The 23,060-nt window shown below is 43.0% G+C and overlaps 2 protein-coding genes across 3 annotated transcripts in view; both read left to right on the forward strand.

Moving 5' to 3' along the window:
* The first annotated feature begins 1,596 nt into the window (after positions 1 to 1,596).
* On the forward strand, positions 1,597 to 8,001 carry PCMTD2 (protein-L-isoaspartate (D-aspartate) O-methyltransferase domain containing 2). Of its 2 annotated transcripts, none has more exons than XM_062505119.1 (5): positions 1,597 to 1,903; positions 3,174 to 3,276; positions 5,007 to 5,178; positions 6,006 to 6,129; positions 7,619 to 8,001. In XM_062505119.1, exons 1-5 carry the CDS (start codon positions 1,597 to 1,599, stop codon positions 7,999 to 8,001), a joined length of 1,089 nt encoding a protein of 362 aa, XP_062361103.1. The 2 variants fall into 2 exon arrangements, with proteins under 2 accessions (XP_062361103.1, XP_062361104.1); XM_062505120.1 differs by having other exon boundaries at positions 6,087 to 6,129.
* A 5,874-nt stretch (positions 8,002 to 13,875) lies between these two features.
* Positions 13,876 to 23,060, forward strand: part of LOC134051274 (peroxidasin homolog) — a 42,756-nt gene continuing 33,571 nt past the window's right edge. Inside the window, exon 1 of the mRNA XM_062504942.1 lies at positions 13,876 to 14,768. Within this exon, the coding sequence (XP_062360926.1) occupies positions 14,605 to 14,768 (164 nt within the window). The 5' untranslated portion in view covers positions 13,876 to 14,604. The remainder of the gene's footprint in view (positions 14,769 to 23,060) is intronic.

Here is a 23,060-nt window from a genome sequence, read left to right on the forward strand (position 1 = left end):
AGACCAGTTGTCCCAGTGGGGCTTGCGTACATCAGCAGGAATTTGTTGGGGATCCAAAGTGGAGCACTGTTAAAGGCACAACTTCCTATTCATGCTTTAAATCTAGAAATGTAGATTTTAAAAAAATTAAAGAGTGAAAGAATGAAGGAAGCCTAAGAACAAAAATAAATAAAGTCAAGGGAATCGAAGAGCCTTGGTGAAGAGAGTATTTTAATGTGGAATGTTAAATAAAAGACCAAAGGTACAGGCAGCCCTATTTTGCAAAGGCAATGAGGATTTTTGTATGTAAGAGGAGGGGGAAAAAATAATTGGTAGATTAACCCACCTGAGCCTTCAACCTGATGTGTTTCCAGTGTGAAGTAATTAAACAGAGTCATTTTTTGTAGAGAAAATGAAGGAGTAACTGTGGAAAGAGGAGGGTGAAGTTTCATTTCAAGTGTTATTAATGGTGTTGAACTGGATTGATGTGTTTGAGACATTAATGGATTAAGAGCTGGCTCGAGTTCCCTGCCTAAGTATATCCTGTTTTGTGTGCCTCTACAGGTAATCAGAACGGTGTGTTATTTGGACAACTGTGAAATCTCCTTGGAGTCCTATAGTTTTGCTTTGTTTCCTTAGAAAATGAAAGCGTGTAATTTGCTCTGGCTAAATGTAACAAATAAACCCCAACAATTTCTCTGTAGGCAGGTCTTCTGCTCCCAGGAACAAACTCCAAAGCTGCTGCTTCGTGGTTATTACTGTGAGCAGGGAAAGGCATTGTAAATAAACACCTTTTTTTTGTGCTTTCTGGAAAGGATTTTTTTTTTCCCCTAATATATGAGAAAGGGAGAAGAAGCCAAGTAAATTTTGGGTGGCTTTGTTCCTCTGTACGTTTTCCTTTAAAATCTGGAGGCTGCAGTGGGAGTTCTCTCTGGAGCTGCTGTGTGTGTCATTAAGTGCTTCACTAATGGTGGTGGCTCGGGCTCTGGAGATGAGCTGTGTGAAAGTGCTTTTGCTAAAGTGCATTTGCCAAAGTAAGCAAGGTTAACAGATCAGAGTTTTGTTGGGTTTTTTGAACCTCTGTGCAATCAACATCCTGATACATGTTCAAAGGAAGTGCAATTTGAGTTTTTTCTGGACTTTCTGCCTGTGTTGTAGTCTCTTCAGTTGCTATTGGTGCTGTTAGAGGTGGAAAGTTTATGTGTGGCAGGAGCTCTGATAGACAGCCCAAGCTTGCCCTGTTGTTTGGGCTTGCAGTGAAAATTGACCCCTAATCACAGGAGCTGGAATAATCCTTTATATAAAAGAGTTCAGTGGAAAAGCTGATGTGCTGGTAAAACGGTGGGAGGGTTTGAAGACAGGCCTTGCACATTGAAATTTCCTATTGTGATTTTTTTCCCCACCACCAGTCAGATACTGGATGCCAGATCTGCAGCATTTTGTTTTCCATTGTCTGGGGTGAGGTTTTTCTGGAGCTTGTGGCCCTCGGAGTACGTAAAGACCTCTCTCAAAGTACTCCATGTACAGCAGCATAATTTAGTGTTGGGAGTGCATGTCCTGTGCCTCACTTTGCTTTGTTGTTGTTTCACTTTCAGTGTTTATAGGAGGCTGCTGAAGATGGGAGGCGCGGTGAGTGCGGGAGAAGATAACGATGAATTAATTGATAACCTGAAGGAGGCCCAGTACATCAGGACAGAGCTGGTGGAACAGGCATTCCGAGCCATTGATCGAGCAGATTACTACCTGGAAGAGTTCAAAGACAATGCCTACAAGGACTTGGCATGGAAGCATGGAAATATTCATCTCTCGGCACCGTGCATTTACTCAGAGGTGATGGAAGCTTTGGACCTGCAACCAGGGCTGTCATTTCTGAACCTTGGCAGTGGCACTGGTTATCTGAGTTCCATGGTTGGACTCATCCTGGGTAAGTACCTCTTCAGTCATGTTAACTGTTTTGTTAGAGCTTTAAAAACAGGTTTTGAAATCAAGGGTGAGGCATTCCTCCACTAATGGAGCTGGAAAGGTAGCTGGGAAAGCAAAGAAAACATTAATCCAGCTCGGCAATTTATCAGGATCCTTGCAACCTTCTCTCTGGAACTGGGTGGGATCCAGAGTTCTGTGGCAGATCAGAACAGGCAGCAATGTAGTTCCAGAGGTGGCTGCGGTGGATTCCTGCAGGTCTGGATACAAACCTGGGTTTGTTTCCTCTTAAGCAAGACCCCAGATTAGGATCAGGAGCACAGAGCTGAAACTGGGACTGAGCAAGTCCACAAAAAGCTGTGACTATACCTGCACCATGCCTGGTTTGTGTTCACAGTCCTGACTGGAGTGAGATATGTTTGAGAGCCACTTCTGACTCTTAACTCCCCAACACAGAGATGGGAATATTCTCTGGAAAACACTTTAGTGCAGCAGAACTGATTTGGGATCACATGTACAGTAGCACAAAACAGATCATCCGAGTGTAATTGGACAATTTAAATTCCCCCTGCAGTGTTTCAGTCAGAGTTGTGCTGCCAGGATAGATAGCAAGTGGCTATAGGGTACTTACTTGAATTCTGGGGGAGCGTCCAGAATTTTAACTGCTGGGATGTTTATTCTCAGGGTAAAGTGTCATTTCCCATTTGTGATTTTGTCCTAGGTTTGTTGACATTAGTTAGAATACCAATATGGAACTCCAGGGCTTTTATATTCTTTTTGCAGAAGTTACCGTGTCAGTTCTGAATAAAAAGCATGAATGCTGAACAACTTCAGTATCTTTCAGTTTGTTTTTGCTGTTAATTGAGGTACAGTATATGATGACTGTTCCTCATTAACTGCAGAGATTTTTAGCATATCAGCAAGGGGGTATAAACATAACATGGATGTGCTAAAACATGCAGGCCATTGGGATTTTTTTTCCAGGTGGTCACTTTCACAGCATTGGCATCAGCATTTCCCTCCTATAGAGAAGTTTCCTGCATAGTTAAGAGCAAATGATTCAGAATCAAATGTGCACAAGAGACTCATTTGCTGCCAGAAATTGCAGGTATAGAGTTGCAAATCCCATTGTAGCAGTGAGACAGCTGACCTTATACAAACACTGACTCTGACACTCATGGAACAATCTGCTGGAGGAAGGAACCCCAAGTGTACTAATCCTGCTGGATTTTGTGTTGTTGCTGGTGGCATGCCATGGTGTTCTGCTCTTGCAGGTCCTTTTGGGGTTAACCACGGTGTGGAGCTTCACTCTGACGTGATCGAGTATGCAAAGCAGAAATTGGACTTTTTCATTAAAACAAGTGACAGCTTTGACAGGTAAGAATGCAAAATGCCTGTTGGGATTAATTTTGTGCTTTTGGCTTTACTCAGGGCAGTTCTTGCTGCCATGTGGCCCCTCTGGATTCAGGATAATCTGAGGATTCAAGCTCCTTAGGCTTGCTGAGCTGTAGTGTGTGACCTTCGAAGCCTGTGTGTGTCCTGGGGGAGTTTCAGAAATGTTTGCAGTGTTTTTAATAGCAGTGCTGATGTTGCAGGGCTTAGAGGGAGCTGAGGAAGTTTGCTTGTTTTTCAGTGCACTTGTAGTAAGACCTTAAAACTTGCAAGTAACAGTACTTGGTTGTGCTTGTGATCTGCATGTTGATGAGACTATGAACTGGATTTTGTGGTTCCCTAATAGGTTTTATCTGAGAAGAAGGAAAAATGGCATTTTAAAATATGAAGGTAGTTTTATGATGATTAAGTTGGCACTAAAACTGCCTGGGATTTGATTTATGTTCTTCCTTAGACCCTCCATTCTGCTACTGTCACAAGTAATAACTTCCCAGCTTGATAATCATTGCCAATAGTAACCTCAGCAATGGAAGTTGTGGCTGTCATATTTTTGGATCCATTTCACAGTTTGTTCAAATGGGGAAGCAAAACATCTGTGAATACCTGATATCCCCCTCTCGTGGGAGGAAGAAAATTAAAATCATGACCTGCAGGATTTTAGGCTGCTCAGCCTTTTGCTTTTCCTGCTGCCCTGGGAAGCTGCTGAGGAGGGGGTTGTGTTTTCTGCAGAAGACTGAAAGTTTCTGGCATGGATGGTGCTCAACAGGGTTTTCTTCAGTCACATTGCTATTGTTTGAGGAGGTGTTTTGAGGAAGACTTTCTTCTCTCTCCAGACAAATATAGTTATGGAGCAAAAGCAAGCTGAATTCAGAAATCAACATGCCTGGAAAATTGGCATTGCTGAGTGATGTCTGCTGGGTTGTGCTCCTGGAACAGTGTGTGCAGGAACTGTTCTCTGGCTGCTCTGAATGTCCAGCACTCTTTGCAAACCCAGAAAGCTCCAGGAAGCATTTAGGAATAAATAGGTGCTGTGCTGAGCTGCCACTCAAGATACTAGTAAAAGAATGGATGTGTTGAAAAACTTCTACCAAAATCAGCCTTAAAACTTAGGGAGTTTTGGAGCTTGGAAGAAAACCAGAGGCATCGGAGAATTGCTAAGTTTTCTTTTAAACTGAGTCAGAAATGCTGTAGGCAAAAAGTCTTTTTTATGAAGGGTGGAATCACAGTTCTTTTGAAGCTGATGGCAAAACTTCCATTGGCTTCAGCACAGCTTATTTCTGTATCATCAGGTGGTGAAACCAGTTAAAAGCTTTTGAAAATGCAAAAATAAAGCCAGGTGCAGTCCTTAAAAGATCTTGACATTTGGAAGCCCAGGTCTAATATTTATATTTGCATATTACAACTGAGTCAGCATCAGGTGACTAAAAATAGCTCATTCTGAAGTGTTATCTGCAGCTCAAATATGAAATTATTCATCCTTATCCTTTGTAGATTTTAATCCATGAATTCTCACCTCGTTGTTCTGTGGTTTTGAGACTTCTAGCCGTGGTCTGTTACAATAATGTCTGGAAGAGATGGGCTTTGGAGGATAAATCCTGTAAAACTGTGGGTTTTTTCAAGTGTTTTCCATAGTCCAATTTTTCCAGAAATGTGAAAATAATTAATTTAGATAAATAGTCGTATTCTTGTCTAATACAAATCTTTTTCACTTTCAGGTTTGAATTTTGTGAGCCATCCTTTGTCACTGGCAATTGTTTAGAGATTTCTCCAGACTGCACTCAGTATGACCGTGTCTACTGTGGTGCAGGAGTCCAGAAGGAGCATGAGGACTACATGAAGAACCTGTTGAAAGTTGGGGGAATTCTTGTCATGCCTCTGGAAGAGAAGGTTGAGTGCCTTTTTACTTACATTTCAGTTATTCTTAATTCTAATCTTGGTTTAGTCAGTAGCTGTTCCTTTATGTTGCCCTTGCAGCAGGTTGAAGAAAGAATTGAGTGCACCAGTTTTCACTATGACTGAAAACTGAACTTTGCACATTCCTAATATTTAAGAAATTTGTAGTTCTGCAGTCTTCCATATATTGCAATCTGTTGTTAATTGCAGTTTTACTTCTACACTGCAGAAAATGTGAGCAAAGCTTTGTTTAATTATGTAACTTGGTGTTGTGCTTAATGGCAAACCACAACTTTTTGCACCCTGACTGGCTCTTGAAGGAGCATGCAGGATGTCTCTATTTATGAGGGTCAGTGGATTCTTTTTATAAAAAGTGGGTTAAGTGCCTGACCTTTTACCTCTGTCAGGGAATGTGAGAGGAGCAGGGTGCAGGATTTCTTCCCAGTGAGAGGCTGTGCAGTGGGTTGGGGTAGGAGATTTGATCTGCAGACCTTTACAGGAGTGAGTGCTCGTGGTGACTCAGAAGTTTTCCCAGAGGTCAGACACAGCTGCTCTGGTCCAGCTTGGAGGAAGATCTGGCAAGCAGAGTGACCCAAATTACCACTGCCCATGCCTTGTTCCAATAGATGAAGTTACCTGGCGCTAATCCTATAAGGAGTTCCCAATTTTCTTTCCAAAAAGCAATGCTGTTTCTCCCTATCACTTTTTACTGTTGCGGCTTCCAGTACTTCAACTTGTCCAGGCAGAAAAGTTCATTTTTTTTGTTCAATAATCTCACTGTAGTACCCACAATGGACAATAATCTCCTTGTTTTGCTTCAGTTGACTAAGATAACTCGGGTTGGTCCTTCTGCCTGGGAGACGAAGAAGATTCTTGCTGTTTCTTTTGCTCCTTTGATTCAGCCAAACCACGCAGATTCAGGAAAATCAAGGCTCGTTCACTTGCGTGAGTACAGAATTCCTGAGCACGGGGGAGGTTCCTTCTGCTCCTTGGCTGTGAGCTGTAACATCCCTGGGAATCATTTCAAGGAAAATTACTCTAAGTCCTTCCTTTTTCTGAACAGTTGTCTGTCTTGTGCAAGCACTGGAGTTGAATGAAATGGATTCTAAATCAGACTCACAGAATGGCCTGGGTTGGAAGGGACCTTAAAGATCATCTAATTCAATATCCCTGCTGTGGATAGGACACCTTCCCTGGGCCATCATTCTAAACACAAGTGATTTCCTCTGAAGCTGTACCTGAACTTTGCAGGGTGTTTTATCCTTGTTTTTGCACATTCTGTTCCAGTCCTGAATGATTGAATCCTCTCATGGTTCTCAGGCACTGTGCCACAAGGAGAGGAAAATACACAAGCATTACCTATGAACAAATGTATCTACTCAGAGTCTCACCCCCAGCAATCCAGAATGATCCTGAACCTGTAATGCTGAAAGGATACAAGTTGTTGTGCAGTTCTTGGTTAGCTGTTTGAAATGCTGGTCATATCAGTGGCCCCAATCTTTAGATTAAGACTTGAGTGTCAAGAGGCCTCTTAAGAACACATGAAGACAGAGGTACTTTCATAAAGAGATTAGTCAGGCTTTGCCCTTAACCTGGAAATGTGTCTGCATGGCAGAGGGGAGCTCAGGAAACAGTCCACAGCATGCTAAAGTCCAATAAGTGCCTGTTTCAGCACGTTCTCACTTTGTAATGGGACCTGCTCATAAATTACTTGTTTTCTTTTCTGCTTCTTTCCTTGTTCTCACTTGTTGGCAGAGGGGAGGGACTTTTTGTGTCAGTTGTAATTCGTTTTAGTTCATGGATATGTGTGCATCTATTCGTTTTTTAAAATTTTTTGCTGCATTTCTAGGCTGGCAGCAAATAAGTGCAGAGGACAGAATAGTCTTCCAAGCCGTTAATGTGGGAGGCATTTTAATACAGTAACTTACTGTAACATTTCTATAATTACTTCAATAAAATGGTTTCCAGCCTGTCTTCACCCACTAAGTCTGAAGCAGTTTTTGAAGAGCATAAATAGAACTTATGTTTTATAAGTGCAGATCTTGGCAAGGCTGAAGGAACTGTACAATAGAAAAATCATTTTATGGAAGAACTAAACAGACTTCAGGTCTAGTTATCTACCACAGGAAAATACCTTAAACAATAACAGCTGCCATCACTAAATCATGCAATCTTTAAGATGTGCATCTTAGAATAACTGAGAACTTGAAAGCAAGGCAGGGAATTTTTTTAATGAGAGAAACTCACAATTAAAATTTGTTTGGAAAATTGCAACACAGTTTATCCGAGTTGACAGGAGCTGAATAGAGCCGTTTGTGTAATCCCAGCAGGGAATTCAAACGGCCTGATTTAATCTGAGCAAACAGAACTTTTCCTGGGAGTACTTCTGGGGGAAGTTTCTCCCTCAGCGCTCACAGCTTTCGTTCGGTTGCAGCCCCCGTGGCCGTTCGCAGCCTGCAGGACCTGGCTCGCATCGCCATCCGAGGCACCATCAAGAAAATCATCCATCAGGAGGCCATGAGCAAAGCTGGCAACGGGCTGAAGAACCCGGCCAGGTTCAAGCGGCGGCGGGTGCGGCGGCGGCGCATGGAAACCATCGTGTTCCTGGACAAGGAGGTGTTCGCCAGCCGCATCTCCAGCCCCTCCGACGACAACAACAACAGCGAGGACGTGGAGGAGGAGAGGCCGGAGGAGGAGGAAACCAAACTCTCTGAACTAAAGCCAGACCCTCCCGTGAACTTTTTGAGAGAAAAGGTCTTGAGCCTGCCGTTGCCCGATCCTTTGAAGTATTACTTGCTTTATTACAGGGAAAAGTAGTTTTCCTTCTTCTAGGAAGATGGGAAGTAGGCAGAGAATAAAGTATTCCTTAGGGCTTGACAAACGTGTCCCACTTGCTTGCCTGCGAATGTGACACCCGAGGCAGTAGGCTGGCTGGGGAATGTGGCTGCTGTAAACTTCAACATTGTAGCTTTTTTGAGTTCCTTCTTTCTTCTCAGTTGTGTGCTATAGTTTTATCCTACAGCAGGGATTCCTTAGGAAGCAAGTTGGTGAAGTGCTCAGCTGCTTATGGAAAGAAGGGTTTAATTCCCTCGAAAATAACTGCAGGAGATACTCCTAAAAGTCTCATGGCTGCTCTACCGAATATCAGTTGGGAAAAACTCCTAAGCAGTTCCCCAAAGAGCTTTCCTGTCTGTGCTCTCTCCCACCAAACCTGCTATGTATTTGCCATGGTGTGTGTTTAATAGAGGATGAAGATTATTAGTTAAAACCTGACCTGGCAAATCATGTTTCTTCCATTAATCTGAAAAGCACAACTTTTACAGAAAGGAAAGAATTTTTGGCGTTACCCTTGTGGCATCCAGGTTTTGAATGAGAAGGAAAGCATCAGCTCCCCTTTGTTGGTCTGTTTTGCTTGTAAATTAAATATAATTTTTCAGTAAAAAGTGTTTTACAAAATATATTGGGGTTTTTAATGGAAAACACCAGCCCTATAGAACGAGTTGTTAGGTTTTTGTGGTTCTTTTAAAGAAGTGGAGGCAAGTGAGGAATTGACAGGATGCAAGGGTAGTCAGGGTTGGGAGTATTGTGTCTGGAAATGTTTACAGAGTAATTCTGAGTGGGAAGGAGGGTAGAGAAGAGCTGCAGAGCAGTGAGTTTGTGCAAGCTGAAAGCAGTATCCGTGGGTTTTGCTGTCATGTGAGAACTCAGATCTTCTGAGCTGAGCAGAGTGAGGTGCAGAGCACCAGCCTGAGCGGTAAATCAACCAAATAGAGTTTTGTGGGGGATCTGCAGAACCTGAGAGCAGTCTAGAGAGCCAACCTGATGCAGGTCTCAGGTGCTCCTGTGTGTGTGCCCCTGGTGCAGCAAGGTGGCCAGAACACAACTTGTTCACAAGTGCTCCACAATGGAGTGAAGCTGCTCAGCTTGGTAGGTGATTTTATTCCTGCAGCAATGAAGTAGAAATTTTAACAGGTTCATATGGAAGGACTTGCCACTCTGCAGTTCTGTGGATGTGAGCTATAACTTGTATTCCCAAATCTCTCTGTCATGCTGATGGAAGGAGATGCTGTGGAATCATAGGATCACAGAATGGTTTAGGTTGGAAGGGGCCTTAAAGACCATCTTGTTCCAACCCCCTGCCATGTACAGGGGCACCTTTCACTAGGCCAGGTTGCTCCCAGCCCCATCCAACCTGGCCTTGAGCAGTTCCAGGAATGGGGAGTCCACAATGTCTGTGGATGATAAAATACTGTGTTTAGAAGAGATTTACTTGGTTCAGCCTTTTTGGAAAAGGTATTTAAACTGCTGAAGGCTGGAAAGAAACCCTGGAGTTTGTGTTGATGTGAAATAGTCCTAAAGCTGGGGGGGGGGGAGGGGGGGCATGAAAAGATCTCTCTCAGCAGGTAATGAAGCTATGTTAAAGCATTGCCCCATCAGAAGCACCTAAGCTGGTATCACTTTGTTATCTCTTTTTTTTGGGTTTTTTTTTTTTTGTTTTTTTTTTAATGTGTGCTGTCTCCTCATTTTCTAAGGAGGAATGAGTAAAGACTGTATTGCCAAATGGTCCTGAGTTGCACAACTTGCTTCATGAAAAATAGTTTCAAAGTTCTGTGTGGCTTTGAAAATAAATGAGTAACTTGTCTGTCTAAGCCTGAAGTGAAGAACTTTTCCTTGCTTAGCAGGATTTTTGTGTCTTTTTGGGAATATTGTCTGATAATCCTGTATCATGTGGCTACCAGCACATAACACAGTCAGGCTGGGTTCTACCTCTGATTTCCTGTCTCCACTTCTGGTCCCAGTGATACCCCAAATTATCTTGCTGCCTTGGATTTTGATTTATTTGCAGTGGGGCAGTTCTGTGGCCACTGAGCTTGGTTTCCTGTAAAGGTGCACATCCCCATCATTGGATTCTGACAACTCCCATAAATTTCTTTCTACAAATGCAAGTCCTGAATGTGGTGGGGAATAGAGGGTTAATAGAATCTGTGTGTAATTATTTTCAGTGCTTCCCTACAGGCTGTGGCCTACTATTTCCTGGAAAATCCTGCTTAATGGCTGTCATGCCAGGTATGTGCCTTTCTGGATTGTGGCACAATTCCCACGCCCCTCCATAGTTCAGGGTGCCTCCTGCTTTTGGCTACCAGGTCATCCTTCAGTGTAATCACAACACTTTTACAGTATTTCCCTTAAAAATGACATTAAACTTCAAGTTCCTGTTAGTAAGCCTTGCAAAGGCTCTGTTAAAGCTGACCAGCTGAGGGAGGATTATCTTTCATTTATCCCTTGTTTGGTTTTTATCCCCATCCCAGCCCCAGTTGTAAAAGGTATTTTATCAGATTTTTCACCAGATTTGCCTTTTTTATTACATTTGCTAGATTTTTGTAGCTTTCTATAAGATGCATAAATACTGCTATTTTTTCCTGGATAAGGTTGAATAAATAAATACATATATATATATACACACATATATATATACAGGAAATTTATGTTCTAAGTTGTCAAATTGTCCCCTTGTCCAAAAAAAACCCCCACAGATCTAAACAGATCTAAACAGATAGTAGAAATACTATGTATAATAAAGCTGTCAAAGAGTATTGCTTATTGCTTGTAAATAAAGGGGAATTGTAAATACATTTTCCCTGTGCACAAGCACTTGCACTGTAGTTTTTTAGGCATTTCTAGGCGAGGGATTGAGGCAGAGCTGTGTTTGTATGGATCTGGGAGCTATCCAGGAATTGTACCTGCTTTATTTCCTTTTGTGTTCTCAGTAGCTGTCACCTTGTATGTGACTCCTTTTAGGTTTCAATCCTGCAGCAAATTTGCAAAAGAACTGAACTTCAAGCTGCTTTAGTCATGAGTGTGGAAGCTGAAAAATCCCTGTGTAGAAACCAGAGTTCAGTTGGCTTGAGGCATGCCGAAGTGTTATGCAATTTAAACTTTATTAATACGTGTTTCTGTATCAATAAATTCAGTAAAGACTTTTTAGCTTTCTATAAATGGCTTTGCATCACGTTGTGATTAGAATACGTTGTAGGTGTGTGCTTATTTCTGTAATTGGAGGTCAAGACACAAAAACAGTGGAAAAAATGCTTAACAATATGGTGCAGGTGCATAGTTTTAGATGAACTCCTCAGAATGTGATCTCTCAAACCTGCCCAGATGATGAGTTGCAAACCTTGAAGTAATGCAGTTGTGCAGGATGAATTTTGGGATTGGCACACACAGGACTGATGTAGATTTTATGTGTGAGACTGGCTAAAGAGTGAACTCAGTTCCTTGGCTGTTTGACCTGTAAACAACAGATACCAAAAGGTGTTTTCATCCATTTCTGTACTTCAAGGAGTTGCCTACACCAAACGTGTCAGGAGTTGGTTCTGTGCATTCTGAACTGCAGCTCCCCTCTTGTCCCCTGAGCTCTGTCTGAGTGTTTAATTGATGTGGAGTTTTAAGAGCTGGTGTTCAAGGCTTTCATTTCTCCAGTATTGAGAACAATATTTTGGTTTCAGCTGTGGTAGGAATCTGATCATAATAGCAAATACAGCTGCTGCTAATTAAATGAATCTGTTAACCTTTATTCCATAGGATAATTGCCTGTGTGTGTTTCTTCCTGTCATCTCTGTGTATGATAAATGTCTTTTTCCCAGCTATAACAGGAGATTAGTTCAACGTTAATGTTTTCCTTCGCCTGATGCGTGCCGAAAGAAAATCCCTTTCTGCTTTGGAAAGCCATGGATGTGTCATACAAATGGTATTGAGGAAATTAAATTTGTCAGATGATGTTTATGTTCACTTCATTGTAAAACACAGAACATCACAGTTCCGTGGGGTAGAGAGGGGGCAGGTCTCCTGAGGGAAATCTTTCTGCTGAAGAAAAAAGGACAGAAGGGAGAGTTAAAAATAAAAAAAAGCCCCAAAGGGTGAAGGGGAAAAAACCCCTGAAAGAACACCCCCAATTTTCTTGCTTTCTACAGGTGTGAAAAGCCTGTGTAGCAGAGGTTGGAAATGCGGAGCATGGCACACAAGGGTTGACGTAATTCCTGGTGTTTGGGAGATAAGTTTTGGTTCTTGCTCAGAGATGCACACTCCTCTTTAAAGAATTTGTCATGTTGATGGGAAATAAGACAAATTAACGTGAGAGTAAGGGGCCTGGGATTGCTGGTGTTCCTTAACCCTTGCCAACATCCCGTTATCATGAGGGCAGATGAGCAAGGCAGGAGAGATGCGGTGAAGATCTCTTCTCAGAAAATGTGTGGGTTGCAGAACTTACCTTCTTGCACTGAAATGATTCCCCATGCTCTGTTAAATGTAAAAGATGCCATTCCTCCAAAGCAGTGGGCAAATACCCCTCAATCCATCCCAGAGCTGTTCCCCCACAGCACAGCCTGACTCTGAAATGCAGTTCCATGGACAGGACTCATTCCACAGAAATGGGACTGAGCCCTGGCTCAGCTCTCCTCTTTGCAACATAAATAAAAAGGGACTTTTTTTTTTTTTGTTCTTGTTGTTGCAGAGGGCTAGTTTAGAACTCAGAGTTTATGCACCACACAGGCAGAAAGCAAAAGTCTCATATTTGCAAAGTGGCCACATGTGCCAGAGAAATGATGGCTCCAAAATAACTGATGCATGGTTTGGAGAGAGTGTTTTTGTTTATACTCCCAGCTTTGCAGAACAGCTCCTACCAGCTGTGCTTCCCTGTCCTAGCAGATCCCAGTGTGCTTTGGAAGGAGATGATGTGGGGAGCACTGAGGCTGGGAGGACACAGAACTTCAGTCAGGAAGATTTTCACATAACACGCGCTGCTGATGCACATGGAGCGTGCTCCTAATGCACTTAATGCCTCCGTGGAATTAAAACCGGAGTGCTCTATTCACCAGCGCAGTCTGATTCCAGCTGCCAGGTACTGGATGAAGTCTGCAGATGATAATTTGGTTTTTACAACCCGTTTCTATGAGCAGGGTTGGCCTGGGTTGGGTTGGGTGGCCGCTAGAGGACACTCTGCCCAAAACCATGAGTTCAGTGAACTTGCTCGGATTTCCAGGTGATGGCAGAGCAAACAAACAGCTGATTGCCTGAGGACTAAGTGCAGAAAGCCTACAGTAAAATGCTCTTTTGTAGCTGGACGAAAGAATACGTGTTTTACCATCCATGGCATGAAAACCCCAAACCCAACAATCTCCCCAGATGCTCAAGTGACAGAGAATCTGAACCAGTAAGGTTTAAATGTCACTCTTCTTTGCCATATTAATTATTTTGTAGTGTACAGCACAAAACAGATGTGCAGTGTGATGGGAAGCTTTCATTTGGCCTGCCAGATTATGTGGGATGGTGCTGTGTTGGAAATTCCTCAAGTACCTTTATATCCTAATGTGTGTTAATGCCTTCCTCGTGCTCAACCCATACATTTAGAATCTTTTGTAGTAATAGCTTGAAACCTAAAGATAAGCTGGTTTCACTGTAGCTTCTTTATAAAGGTGATTAATTCAACTGGAAGCCAATCCTGCCTTTTGTATCTCAATGTTATCATCCAGTTGGGAGAAACAAATGGAGGACTGCATTTCCTACAGTTCAAACTCAGTTGATTTCATGGTTTTTTTCCCTCTTCACCCCTCAGTTGCCTTGAATTTCTCAGAAACCCTGACATTTTTTCGAATTACATCCTTGCTGAAAGAAATTATACTTGTTCAAGCACCTTTGAAATGAATCAGCTTTTACTCTGCCTAAGAAACGACAGATTCCAGATTCCAGGGTGGGGTTTTGTCTTTATTTGGAGGTTAATTATTTCTGTTAGTGATCTCCCTTTTGACATTCCTCTCTGTTACATCCCATGCCCACTCAATGGTTGGAGGTGTATTTTTTCTTGATGTTGTAACTACATGTAACAAGAGACAGCTCTATCCTGAAAGCTGAACAGCACAATGCATTTGACAGGCTGTTAGATAAGGCTCTCCTTAGTTTGGAGAGTGTGCAAAAATATATATTAAAAAAATTAGAAAAAATAATAAAAAATAATAAAAAAAAACCATAAAAACCTTGACCCTGGATCTTTTGCATCCCAGCTCAGCCCCGGAATCATGGGGTCATTTTTTGGTTGCTGTCCATGGAGGTGCAATGTGCTTTCAGGCAGATGCTGAGGAGAAGGTGAGGAATTAACTTGCTATTTATAAGAAACAACCAGGCGCGAATAGATCAAAAGGAAGAGTTTGTATTTCAGCGCCACAATTAGGGAGGGGTGGGGACAGTGTGATTCTCCAGTGATGTGCAGAATGGCAGAGAGGGTGGGTGGTTGGACTGTCAAACTGCCTTAATTTAATTGCAAACACATGCTGATGAGTCCCCTCCTCCTGGACCTCAGGGCTGGGAAACTTTTTTTGTCAGCTCCGTGCAGCTCAGAATTGAGGCAAATACGCTCCAGCAAACACCATGCTGATCAAACCTTCAGCTCTTGGAGGCTTTTTGTATTTTCTGCTCCTGCCTGGTTTCTCCTGCTCCTGCCCCAGCCGCTGCCTGTGCTTCAGGACTACAGTGAGATGCATGCATCTGATGTTGGAAACCATCCCCGAGATCCCGCCCCAGACAAACATTCTGTGAGTAACCACTTCATTCTCCTGCTTTTCTTACCTGCATTGTCTTTAGAAAGAAGAGGGGGGGAAAAAAGTCAAGGCCAAAGGCATACTTTTATCTTCTTTTTTTTTTTTTTTTCCTGCAGAATTGTCTGCCTCAAGAACTGTTTTATGCTTTTGAAACGAAACACAAACTGCTCCTTTTGGCATCAGTTAATTGCTAATGGGACAATCAAGGGAATTGAAAAATTTAATGAGGGTTATTCCAGGGCAAGCACTGGAAGACAGTTTTGAGGAATCAAAGGTCAAAAATGTTAAACTGAGCTTATGGAAAGGAACACAATTTGCATTTTAGAAGGCTTTGTACATGGGTGTAGGGGAGAGAGGAAATAGAGCAGCTCAGGCTTTTGTCTCCAGTGACACAAACACTTTCCTTATATATACAACACCATTTCAGTACTGATTTTTTAAGTACTGCTTTCCACTTTCTGCTCAAACTGTTCAAACCAAAGTTCAGCCTTATTTGGAAGTAACACTGGTAACTCACAGATTCCTTAAGAAATAAGGTGAGGGAGCTGGTGGCTGAGTCCATTCAAACAGGAAAGGTGGAGGAAAAGGACACTGAATGCTTGGAGAGTTCTAAAGAGCTCTTACTGATAGATGCAGAAGACACTTCCCTGTGATTCTAAGCTAATCCTGAATTTAAAAGTGGCTTTAAGATGCAGTGACATGACAAAATCCTTCCCTTCATGCTACCCTTATCTGATCCCGTGTCTTGGATGACCCCTTTTTTGGTTAGTAGTTGGAAAGACTTGTCAAAAATGAATCTTCATAATCATCCTCTTTAAACTGCTAGTTGCAAAACTTTTCCAACATGAGTTTGAGCAGCTTTTCCTTTTACTAATAAAAAACTCAGTTTTATCTCAGATAGCATATCCATACCAGCATTTCTCCCACGAGCATCTCACTAATATTACTGATGCACTTTCTGTGCTGGCAGCCAGAGGAACACCCTGTGTGCAGGATGCTGGTACTGCACTGCTGCCATCCAGGTCTGCTTTGGTGGGTGGACAACACAGAGGTTCTTGCATTGGTGGCCCACAGGGTGAGATCTACACTTGCTACAGATGCCAAAGATTTCTCACTGCCTGGGCTGGTGCTGCAATGCTTGTTTTCAGTGTGACCTGCTCAATACTTGCTCACTGGGCAGTGCTTATGTGCTCTTACAGTAACCTGCAGCATCTGACTCTTCACACTCTTACCAACCTGTTTCTCCCCCTTATTCCCCTGCATCTTGAAATATTAAAATACCCTGACACTGATTTTAGCAAAGTAACTTGTTCCTCCTTGTTTAAACTACGATTTTATTGAGGGAAGGGTTTGTTCCATTGGCTGAACTGAGGCATTTCTGAGATCATTGAGGCTTAATTCCTGTTCTCTCTTTGAAATGAGACAACGTTTGCTGTCACATTGGAACCTGAGTGTGTTTCTGCTAGAGATCCTTCAAGTGCAGAGGGAGGGAAATTTACTGTGTCGCCAACTCTTTCCCAGTTCTGGAATGGTGTGGTTCCAAGCTCCCTCTGGCAGCAGCACATTTCATTCTCTGTACCACCTGGAATAGGAAACTGACTTTTAAAATGTTAAAGAAATAATATAGGTGTGAGATATAAAAATTGCAATGTTGCAAAGGAAGATGACTCTTCATGAAACAGTATTTTTAAGGTGATTTATCTGTTTTATTCTCGTTTACTACTGTCTGAATAATTATAAGCAAACCACATATTGGTGATCAGAGATTCTCGTAGACATAAAGAGAGATGAGCCTGGTGAGTGCTCTGTGTTGGCAGATCATGGGCCTTTTTGTGGCAAGGAAAAATCCTGACTGTCTGGCTATCTTGAAGATCTAATGTACTCAGATGCATTTCCCAGCCAGCATCCCATTGTATCTGTTATACATAGCACTTGAATAATTAAAGGTTTTTTTGAATTGTGGAAGATCAAGGAATGCTTCTTAACCAAGCCCTGAGTCCTCCAGCTTTTTGGTATGTTAGTGTTTCTCCTGGGAGAACCCTTGTGTCAGACTGAACATTTGGAATTATAGCAAGAATAGTCTTGATCATGGAGTTATTCTGAGCAGAGAATGTGGGATTGGGATATTTTCCACAGTTAATCTTTGGTGTGAACAGGACTGAGTCTGTGACTGCAGCTCCAAACGCCGATCCCAGGCTCCAGCTCTGTTCTCTCGAAGAACAACTGCAGTTTCCAGATGGAGTTGGCTTTGAAGTTGGGAGTTTGGGACTTTCTGACCTCCGTGCCACCCTCTCTAAGAATCCAGGAAGAGTGGGGAAGTCTCCTAGCTGGCACAGGCTGTGCTTCACCCCTGGCAGATGGCCCCTGGGGCTGCAGCCAGCTGGCGGCACTCGGAGCCGCCCATCGCCTTCTCAGAGCGAGCGATGCTGGGATTGGCATGGAACCAGCTCCAGGATTGATGAGCTGTTACTGGCTCCTTTTGGGTCACCATTTCCCTCCTCCCTTCCCAGTCCCAGCTGGGTACAGCTGAGGATGTGGCCCAAAGACTGGTTTTAGCAGTAGACTATTTATCTTTGGTGATGGAGCCTGCTCGCTTTATCCCGAGCAGAGAATGGGATGGCAGGAACGACTACACGTGTACAGATAAGCCACATAAATTCATGGTGTAGAACTGCAAACGTATTTTGGCTGGTGCCTGTTCAATTGGAACACGATTATCCAGATGTGATCTGCTGGTTACCACTGGGATTCAGGCAGTCCTTCCAGCCAGCAGCCCAAGGAAGACGACAGCTGTGGAACATACACTCCAAAAATTTCAATAGGTCTTTAACCTTCGCAGCCATTTGTTCTGCAGTGCGACATTTAAAACAATAAACTTCAAAACGTGTGGGCATGAGTAGAAGAAATCCATGGCAAGAAGTTCCCTTCTGTCTGGCAGCTAATGGATTGCAATCCAATTATCCATGGGTTATTCTTCTTTCTGCATTATGCAGAGCACATAATGAATGAGTCCTGCTGGAGAAACATAGCTGAGGGCACAGGGCAGGATCTGGGATCTGAACACATCGCTCGCATGAACTGAAGGTGACCCAGTTGTTCACAGACCTGGTTGCTAATTGGGCAGTGTAAGCATGTCCAGCTTGACAAGTTTTGTTTCCCTTCCTCCTTGTGCTGCTTTTGGTGCCTGCTCAGTTCCTCTCTTCCTCCCACAGGAGGAAAGCTGGAGTAGGGCAGGGTGTAGCTCTCTTAGTCTATTAATGAGCACACTTTGAGAAGGAATTTTTATACATTTGTTGGGGAAAGGTTTACTGAGCAAATACTTCTTGGAAAAGCTGCTCCATTTGTGGTCTCTGTCGTGTGTTTTGGGTTGAAGAAGAGATTACTCATTTCCTCTGTGTGTGATAATTCTATATGCAGCCATTAAATTCACTCCCACACATTCTGCGTGTGCCAGGTAGAATCTTTTTGACTTCTTTCACTGCAGTATTTAATCCTTATTAAACCTTCTAGAGGTGACAAATAACTTTATGTTCTATTTTTAGAAGTCTCTTCAATAGCAGGAAAATGGAGAGTGCGGGTATTTAAAATATATTTTCCTTCTAGATACATTCCAGCATCTTTTGATGGAAGCATCCTAAGTCTTGTGATTGTAGCTACCTTAGGTGCTTAAAATCCTGCTTTCACTGAACTTCCCAGTGCTTCAGCATCTGGTTCCCACTTGAGTATTTGTATTTTTGTTGCCCGCACCATATCCCTCTCCCCATAGAGATACCAAGACTCTTTCCTGTGCTCTTTAAGGAGAAGTCAGTATTTTTTGGTGAAAGAATGTGTGTTCTGCGTGAAAACTGTAATAATCATGCTCTTTAAAAAGTGGAAGACTGTCACTTAAGCTACACAGGACCCAAAATTAAAGTGCTTATTTTGCTTCCTCTGAGTCAGGGTCAGAACACACTTCAGGAGGAGGGAAAGTTTTCTTCCTTTGATGTAGGCAGTATCTTGGATAGATGGTGCAAACGAATTATGCTTTAGGTTAAGAGAGTCTTGCTGCCATGAAGACCCAAGGATAGACTCAGCTGCTTGGGGTAGGATCAGACCCTAATCTTCATCCCACTGGTATTAAGCAATAGCTCAAATTATCTAACATTCAGCATCTTTTTATGTAATCTTCCTGCTTGAATATGTGTTCAGGACCAAAATTATGTTTTGGAGCTATTTCTTGTTCCTACCCTTCCTGGAAAGACCTAAGGGGATGCCAGGGGGTATTTGAAATTATTCCACCAGGAATGAGGCCCCAGCAGATCCCTCCTGTCCTGGCACTGCATTTCAGGCATAGCATTCCCCACCAGTTTACATGGACAGAAAAAGTGAGACCAAACCACCTGGGTACACTGGCTGCTGGCTTGTGGTCAAGTTCCAGCCCCAGCTGATGGAGAGGGAGCCCTTTGGAAAAATCTGACTCCTGCTTGTGGGAGCTGAAATCTTAAAAAGCTGGGTTCAGGAATGCCTGTGGTAATTTCTTAATTAAAATCTAGTGTTCCTTTATCTTCCAAGTAAGTGGTGTGGCAGTGCAGCAGGGAACCACAGCCTGTTCTGCTGCATGAGGCTCCCTGCAGCTGCTCGCTCTCCACTGTTTCAAACCATGATCCCATCATTTCATTTCCTTGTCCCTCTGTGCTCAACATATTTTCCTCCCTGTTCACTCTTTGAACAGTCAAATCTTGGTGACTTAAGCTGCTAAGGCCCAAAATAGCCAGGACTTGGGAAAAATCCCCAGCCCTGAGCCTCCCTGTGGTCTCCTCATCTGCCTGGCAGGGCTGGCAGTGTTCAGCTGTCCATGTAAGGGGTTCTGGGATGAAGGCTGTCATTTATTAAAGCCATTTGGGGACTCGTGTGGGACAGGGACATTCCTGAGTTGGGGATCTGATGACAGTGGGTCTGGAAGACTTCATTTCTATCTCAGCAAGGCAGTTTTCCCTTCCTGCCAGTGGTTTGGCAGGGCTGGGGAACCTGCAGAGCTGATTCTGATGTTGTGCAGATGAATGTGAGAAACGAGCATCTTTCTGATAAATGTCCTGGCTCTTCTTGTATATTGGAAACTTGTCTTACAGGATATTTTTAGGATGTGTTTAGGATGTCTCTCATGTCCTCCCTTCCTCAGGAAACACTGGGAGGAACTTCAACATCTTATCTCTGTAAATGCACCTTTACTCTCAGTGTCATTGTTGGTAGTGATTGTGTGGCTGCCACTTTCCAACCAGTTCTGGGCAGAACCCTCAGCATCACTGCTGTGCATAGCGTTGGGAACACAAAGGATTCTTCAATGAAACAAACCCAGTAATTTCCATGGAACTGCAGTAAAACGCCTCTTGTAGCTAATTATCTGGTTAGTTAACATACATGAGTCTGTGAAAGCCTAAATAGATTAAACAGAAGTGGAAGTTTCTTGTAAAAGCCATTGATTGCTTTATATGCTAATCACTGATAATTATTTAACACAAGGCTTGCAGGGATGATTGTTCTGATAGCAGCTGGGAGGCTCAAGACAGATTGGAGTGCCATTCTGTAAAGACCCATTTCCCCATCCATTTGCAAATTCCGGCATTCTTTGTAGATTCTGTTAATAATTCCCAAATTCAGAAAAAGTGACTGATTTCTACAGCAGATCCTGGATTACCTACATATTCCAGGTCACTTTCCTGTCAGAGTTTGGGCAGGAGGGATTGGTGAGATTTTCTGCTGGGCCAGCAAAGCTCATGCTGTCCAGAGGGATCTGTGTTGGGTAATGCTGCTGTCTCAGGGGCCACTCTTTGGTGGTAGGAGAGGATCCAGAGTCCTTTAGCAGCAGCTGTTCCTTGTGGGAAGGTCATTTGTAATCCCAGAATGCCATCCTTGAAATCGTGGGGGAGAGTTTAATCACAAGGGATTATTTCCCGCCCCCCCCCCCCCCCCCCCCATTTTCCAAATTCCCAGGAGAAAGAATAAGGCAGGAGGGAGGGAGCCCAGCTGCTGGGGCATGGGGCAGCTGGGGAAAGCTGCCCTGGGACAGACTCCATGGTGGGTCCCTGTAAAAAGCACATTTGTTCCTGAAAAGGAGTGCCCTGGGAAAAGAGAGGGACAAGAGTTTCTGTGTGAGAGGAGACAAACCGTAGGGAATGTTCTTAATCAAAAATGTGCCAATCAGGGAATTCCCAGTGCAGCCCTTCACTGCCAGCGATGCTTTAGGCTAAGGCAAGGTCTGGAGTAAAAACACCAAGGGTGAGCCAAAATATTGGGGGTTTTACGCAGTAAAGAGGAATATGTAGGTTTTTCTGCATGCCCAGGGACTTTGCTGTGCAGAAACATCAAGGGTGGTACCTTTTATTGCTGTCTGGGGTAGAGGGAGCAGAAACAGCCTGGTCCATCCTCCAGAGCAGGATCCACCTACCATGTGTGGCTAATGCTTGTCTCACCTGAAGTCCACTGGGTGTTTTATGAGCTTTGCTAATTGAGATATTTTTAAAAAAAACCTAAATCTGCACTTTCAGTCAGTTGCCCTTTCTATTTGTAGCAATTTCCTGACATAGTTATTGTATCTATGGTTAAATAAGCAATTTCAGTTCTTTTCATTGTTATGTTTTCTAGACTTCCTATCATTCTTATTGCTTTCTTTTGGATTCTCTCCATTTATTTCACATCATTTCTTGAAATGAAGTGCTCAGAGAAGAGATGCAGTGTTTCTGTTCCATTTTTGCCTGTGAGGAAAGCTGTTGCCTTTGCTAAGGAGAGCAAAGCAAAAAGATCTATCCAAAGGATTGAAAGATAGCTGGGGTCCAGAGAATCATCTAAAGGCCTTACCTGGAACAGAAAACAAGAAAAATTAAAATATTTCATACAAATAATGAGCTAAGCTTTATTACATGCTCCTTGGGGGTGGTGTAGTATAAAAAGTACTGTAGTTCTGTGTAGCTTAATGGACTGCTGTTGTCTTCATTCATTAAAATGCTCAGAGGCGTTTTGTCCCCATCTGCAGCCTGTGACCTGAAGTTGGGTTTTACACTTCACTGCCTGCTCCCTTCCCTGAGCATCTCCACCCCTGTGTGTTCCTCCCACCTATTTGTTATGTTCCCTATTACCTGCAGCCAGCTGCCTGGACTAATTACAACCCTTTACAACCCTTTAAGGGCCCTTTACAACCCCCAAGGGCACTGGGGTTGGTGTTTGTGCATTGCAGGGTATAAATCAAGTTTACATTCCTCCACCATTTTTCCTGGTCTAGTCTTTCTTCCTTTCTTTTTAACGAGGCCATGCAGAAGAGGCAGCGGGCTGTGCTATCACTGCTGCCAGTGTTTAATTGTGTTTGGCTTTATGGTGACAGCCACTGCCCTGGAAAATCCATAAAGATACCCTCAAATTCACATTGTCAGGGAAGAAGGATATGGAGCTCCCTCTGAGAAGAAGGGCAAGAAATGCCCTGAAGAAATTGCCCTTGAAGCAGTGCAAGCTAAGCCAAACACACCTGAAAATATCAGATGTGATCCTCTGGGGTTGCAGCTTGCAGTGGATAAACAGAGAAGGTGAATTACAATTAGAAATATTGGGGTTTTTAAATATTGTGAAGTTGTGACTCTTTCTGCCCTCTAATTATTCTCTGTACAATATTTACCACTAAGACAGGTGAAAGATTTCTTTCTATATTAGACTTTCCAATCCTTTGGCCAAAGTGGAAAAGTTAAAGGAAAAAAGCACAACAGAAAAAACAGCTTCCACTGTCCCACGTGCTGTTGCATCCAATAATAACAAAAGGGTGACAAAGCCGAGATTTGATATTTTAATATGATTTAAGTAAAACTGCTGTGCATTTTCTGCCTAAAAAAATAAGAAAATTTATTATGAAAATTTTACCATAGAATGACTACATTTTTCAAACCCTTAAGTTAAAGAAATGTTACCTCTTGGGGCAATGGTTTTAAACTGAAATAAGTCAGGTTTACATTAGATATTCGGCAAAATTTTTTTTACTCAGAGGGTGCTGAGGCCCTGGCACAGGGTGCCCAGAGAAGCTGTGGCTTCCCCATCCCTGGAAGTGTCCATGGCCAGGTTGGACAGGGCTTGGAGCAGCCTGGGATAGGGGAAGGTGTCCCTGCCCATGGCAGAGGGGTGGAATGAGATGAGCTTTAAAGTCCCTTCCAACTCAAACCAGTCTGTGATTCTATGATTCCATGATCTTAAAATAAAATCAGCTTTACTCTTTGTGCAGCCTCATCCTGAGTACTTGCTCCAAGCTGTTTCAGTCCCCTTGAGTCCTCT

Source organism: Cinclus cinclus, chromosome 18, assembly GCF_963662255.1.
Source record: "Cinclus cinclus chromosome 18, bCinCin1.1, whole genome shotgun sequence".
NCBI lineage: Eukaryota > Metazoa > Chordata > Aves > Passeriformes > Cinclidae > Cinclus > Cinclus cinclus.

Coding starts and splice junctions, on each gene's coding strand:
- PCMTD2 (XM_062505119.1), top strand. CDS start 1,597: ATGGGAGGCGCGGTGAGTGCGGGAGAAGATAACGATGAATTAATTGAT. Junction 3,277..5,006: donor ACAAGTGACAGCTTTGACAG/GTAAGAATGCAA, acceptor TTTCACTTTCAG/GTTTGAATTTTGTGAGCCAT. Junction 5,179..6,005: donor TCATGCCTCTGGAAGAGAAG/GTTGAGTGCCTT, acceptor GTTTTGCTTCAG/TTGACTAAGATAACTCGGGT.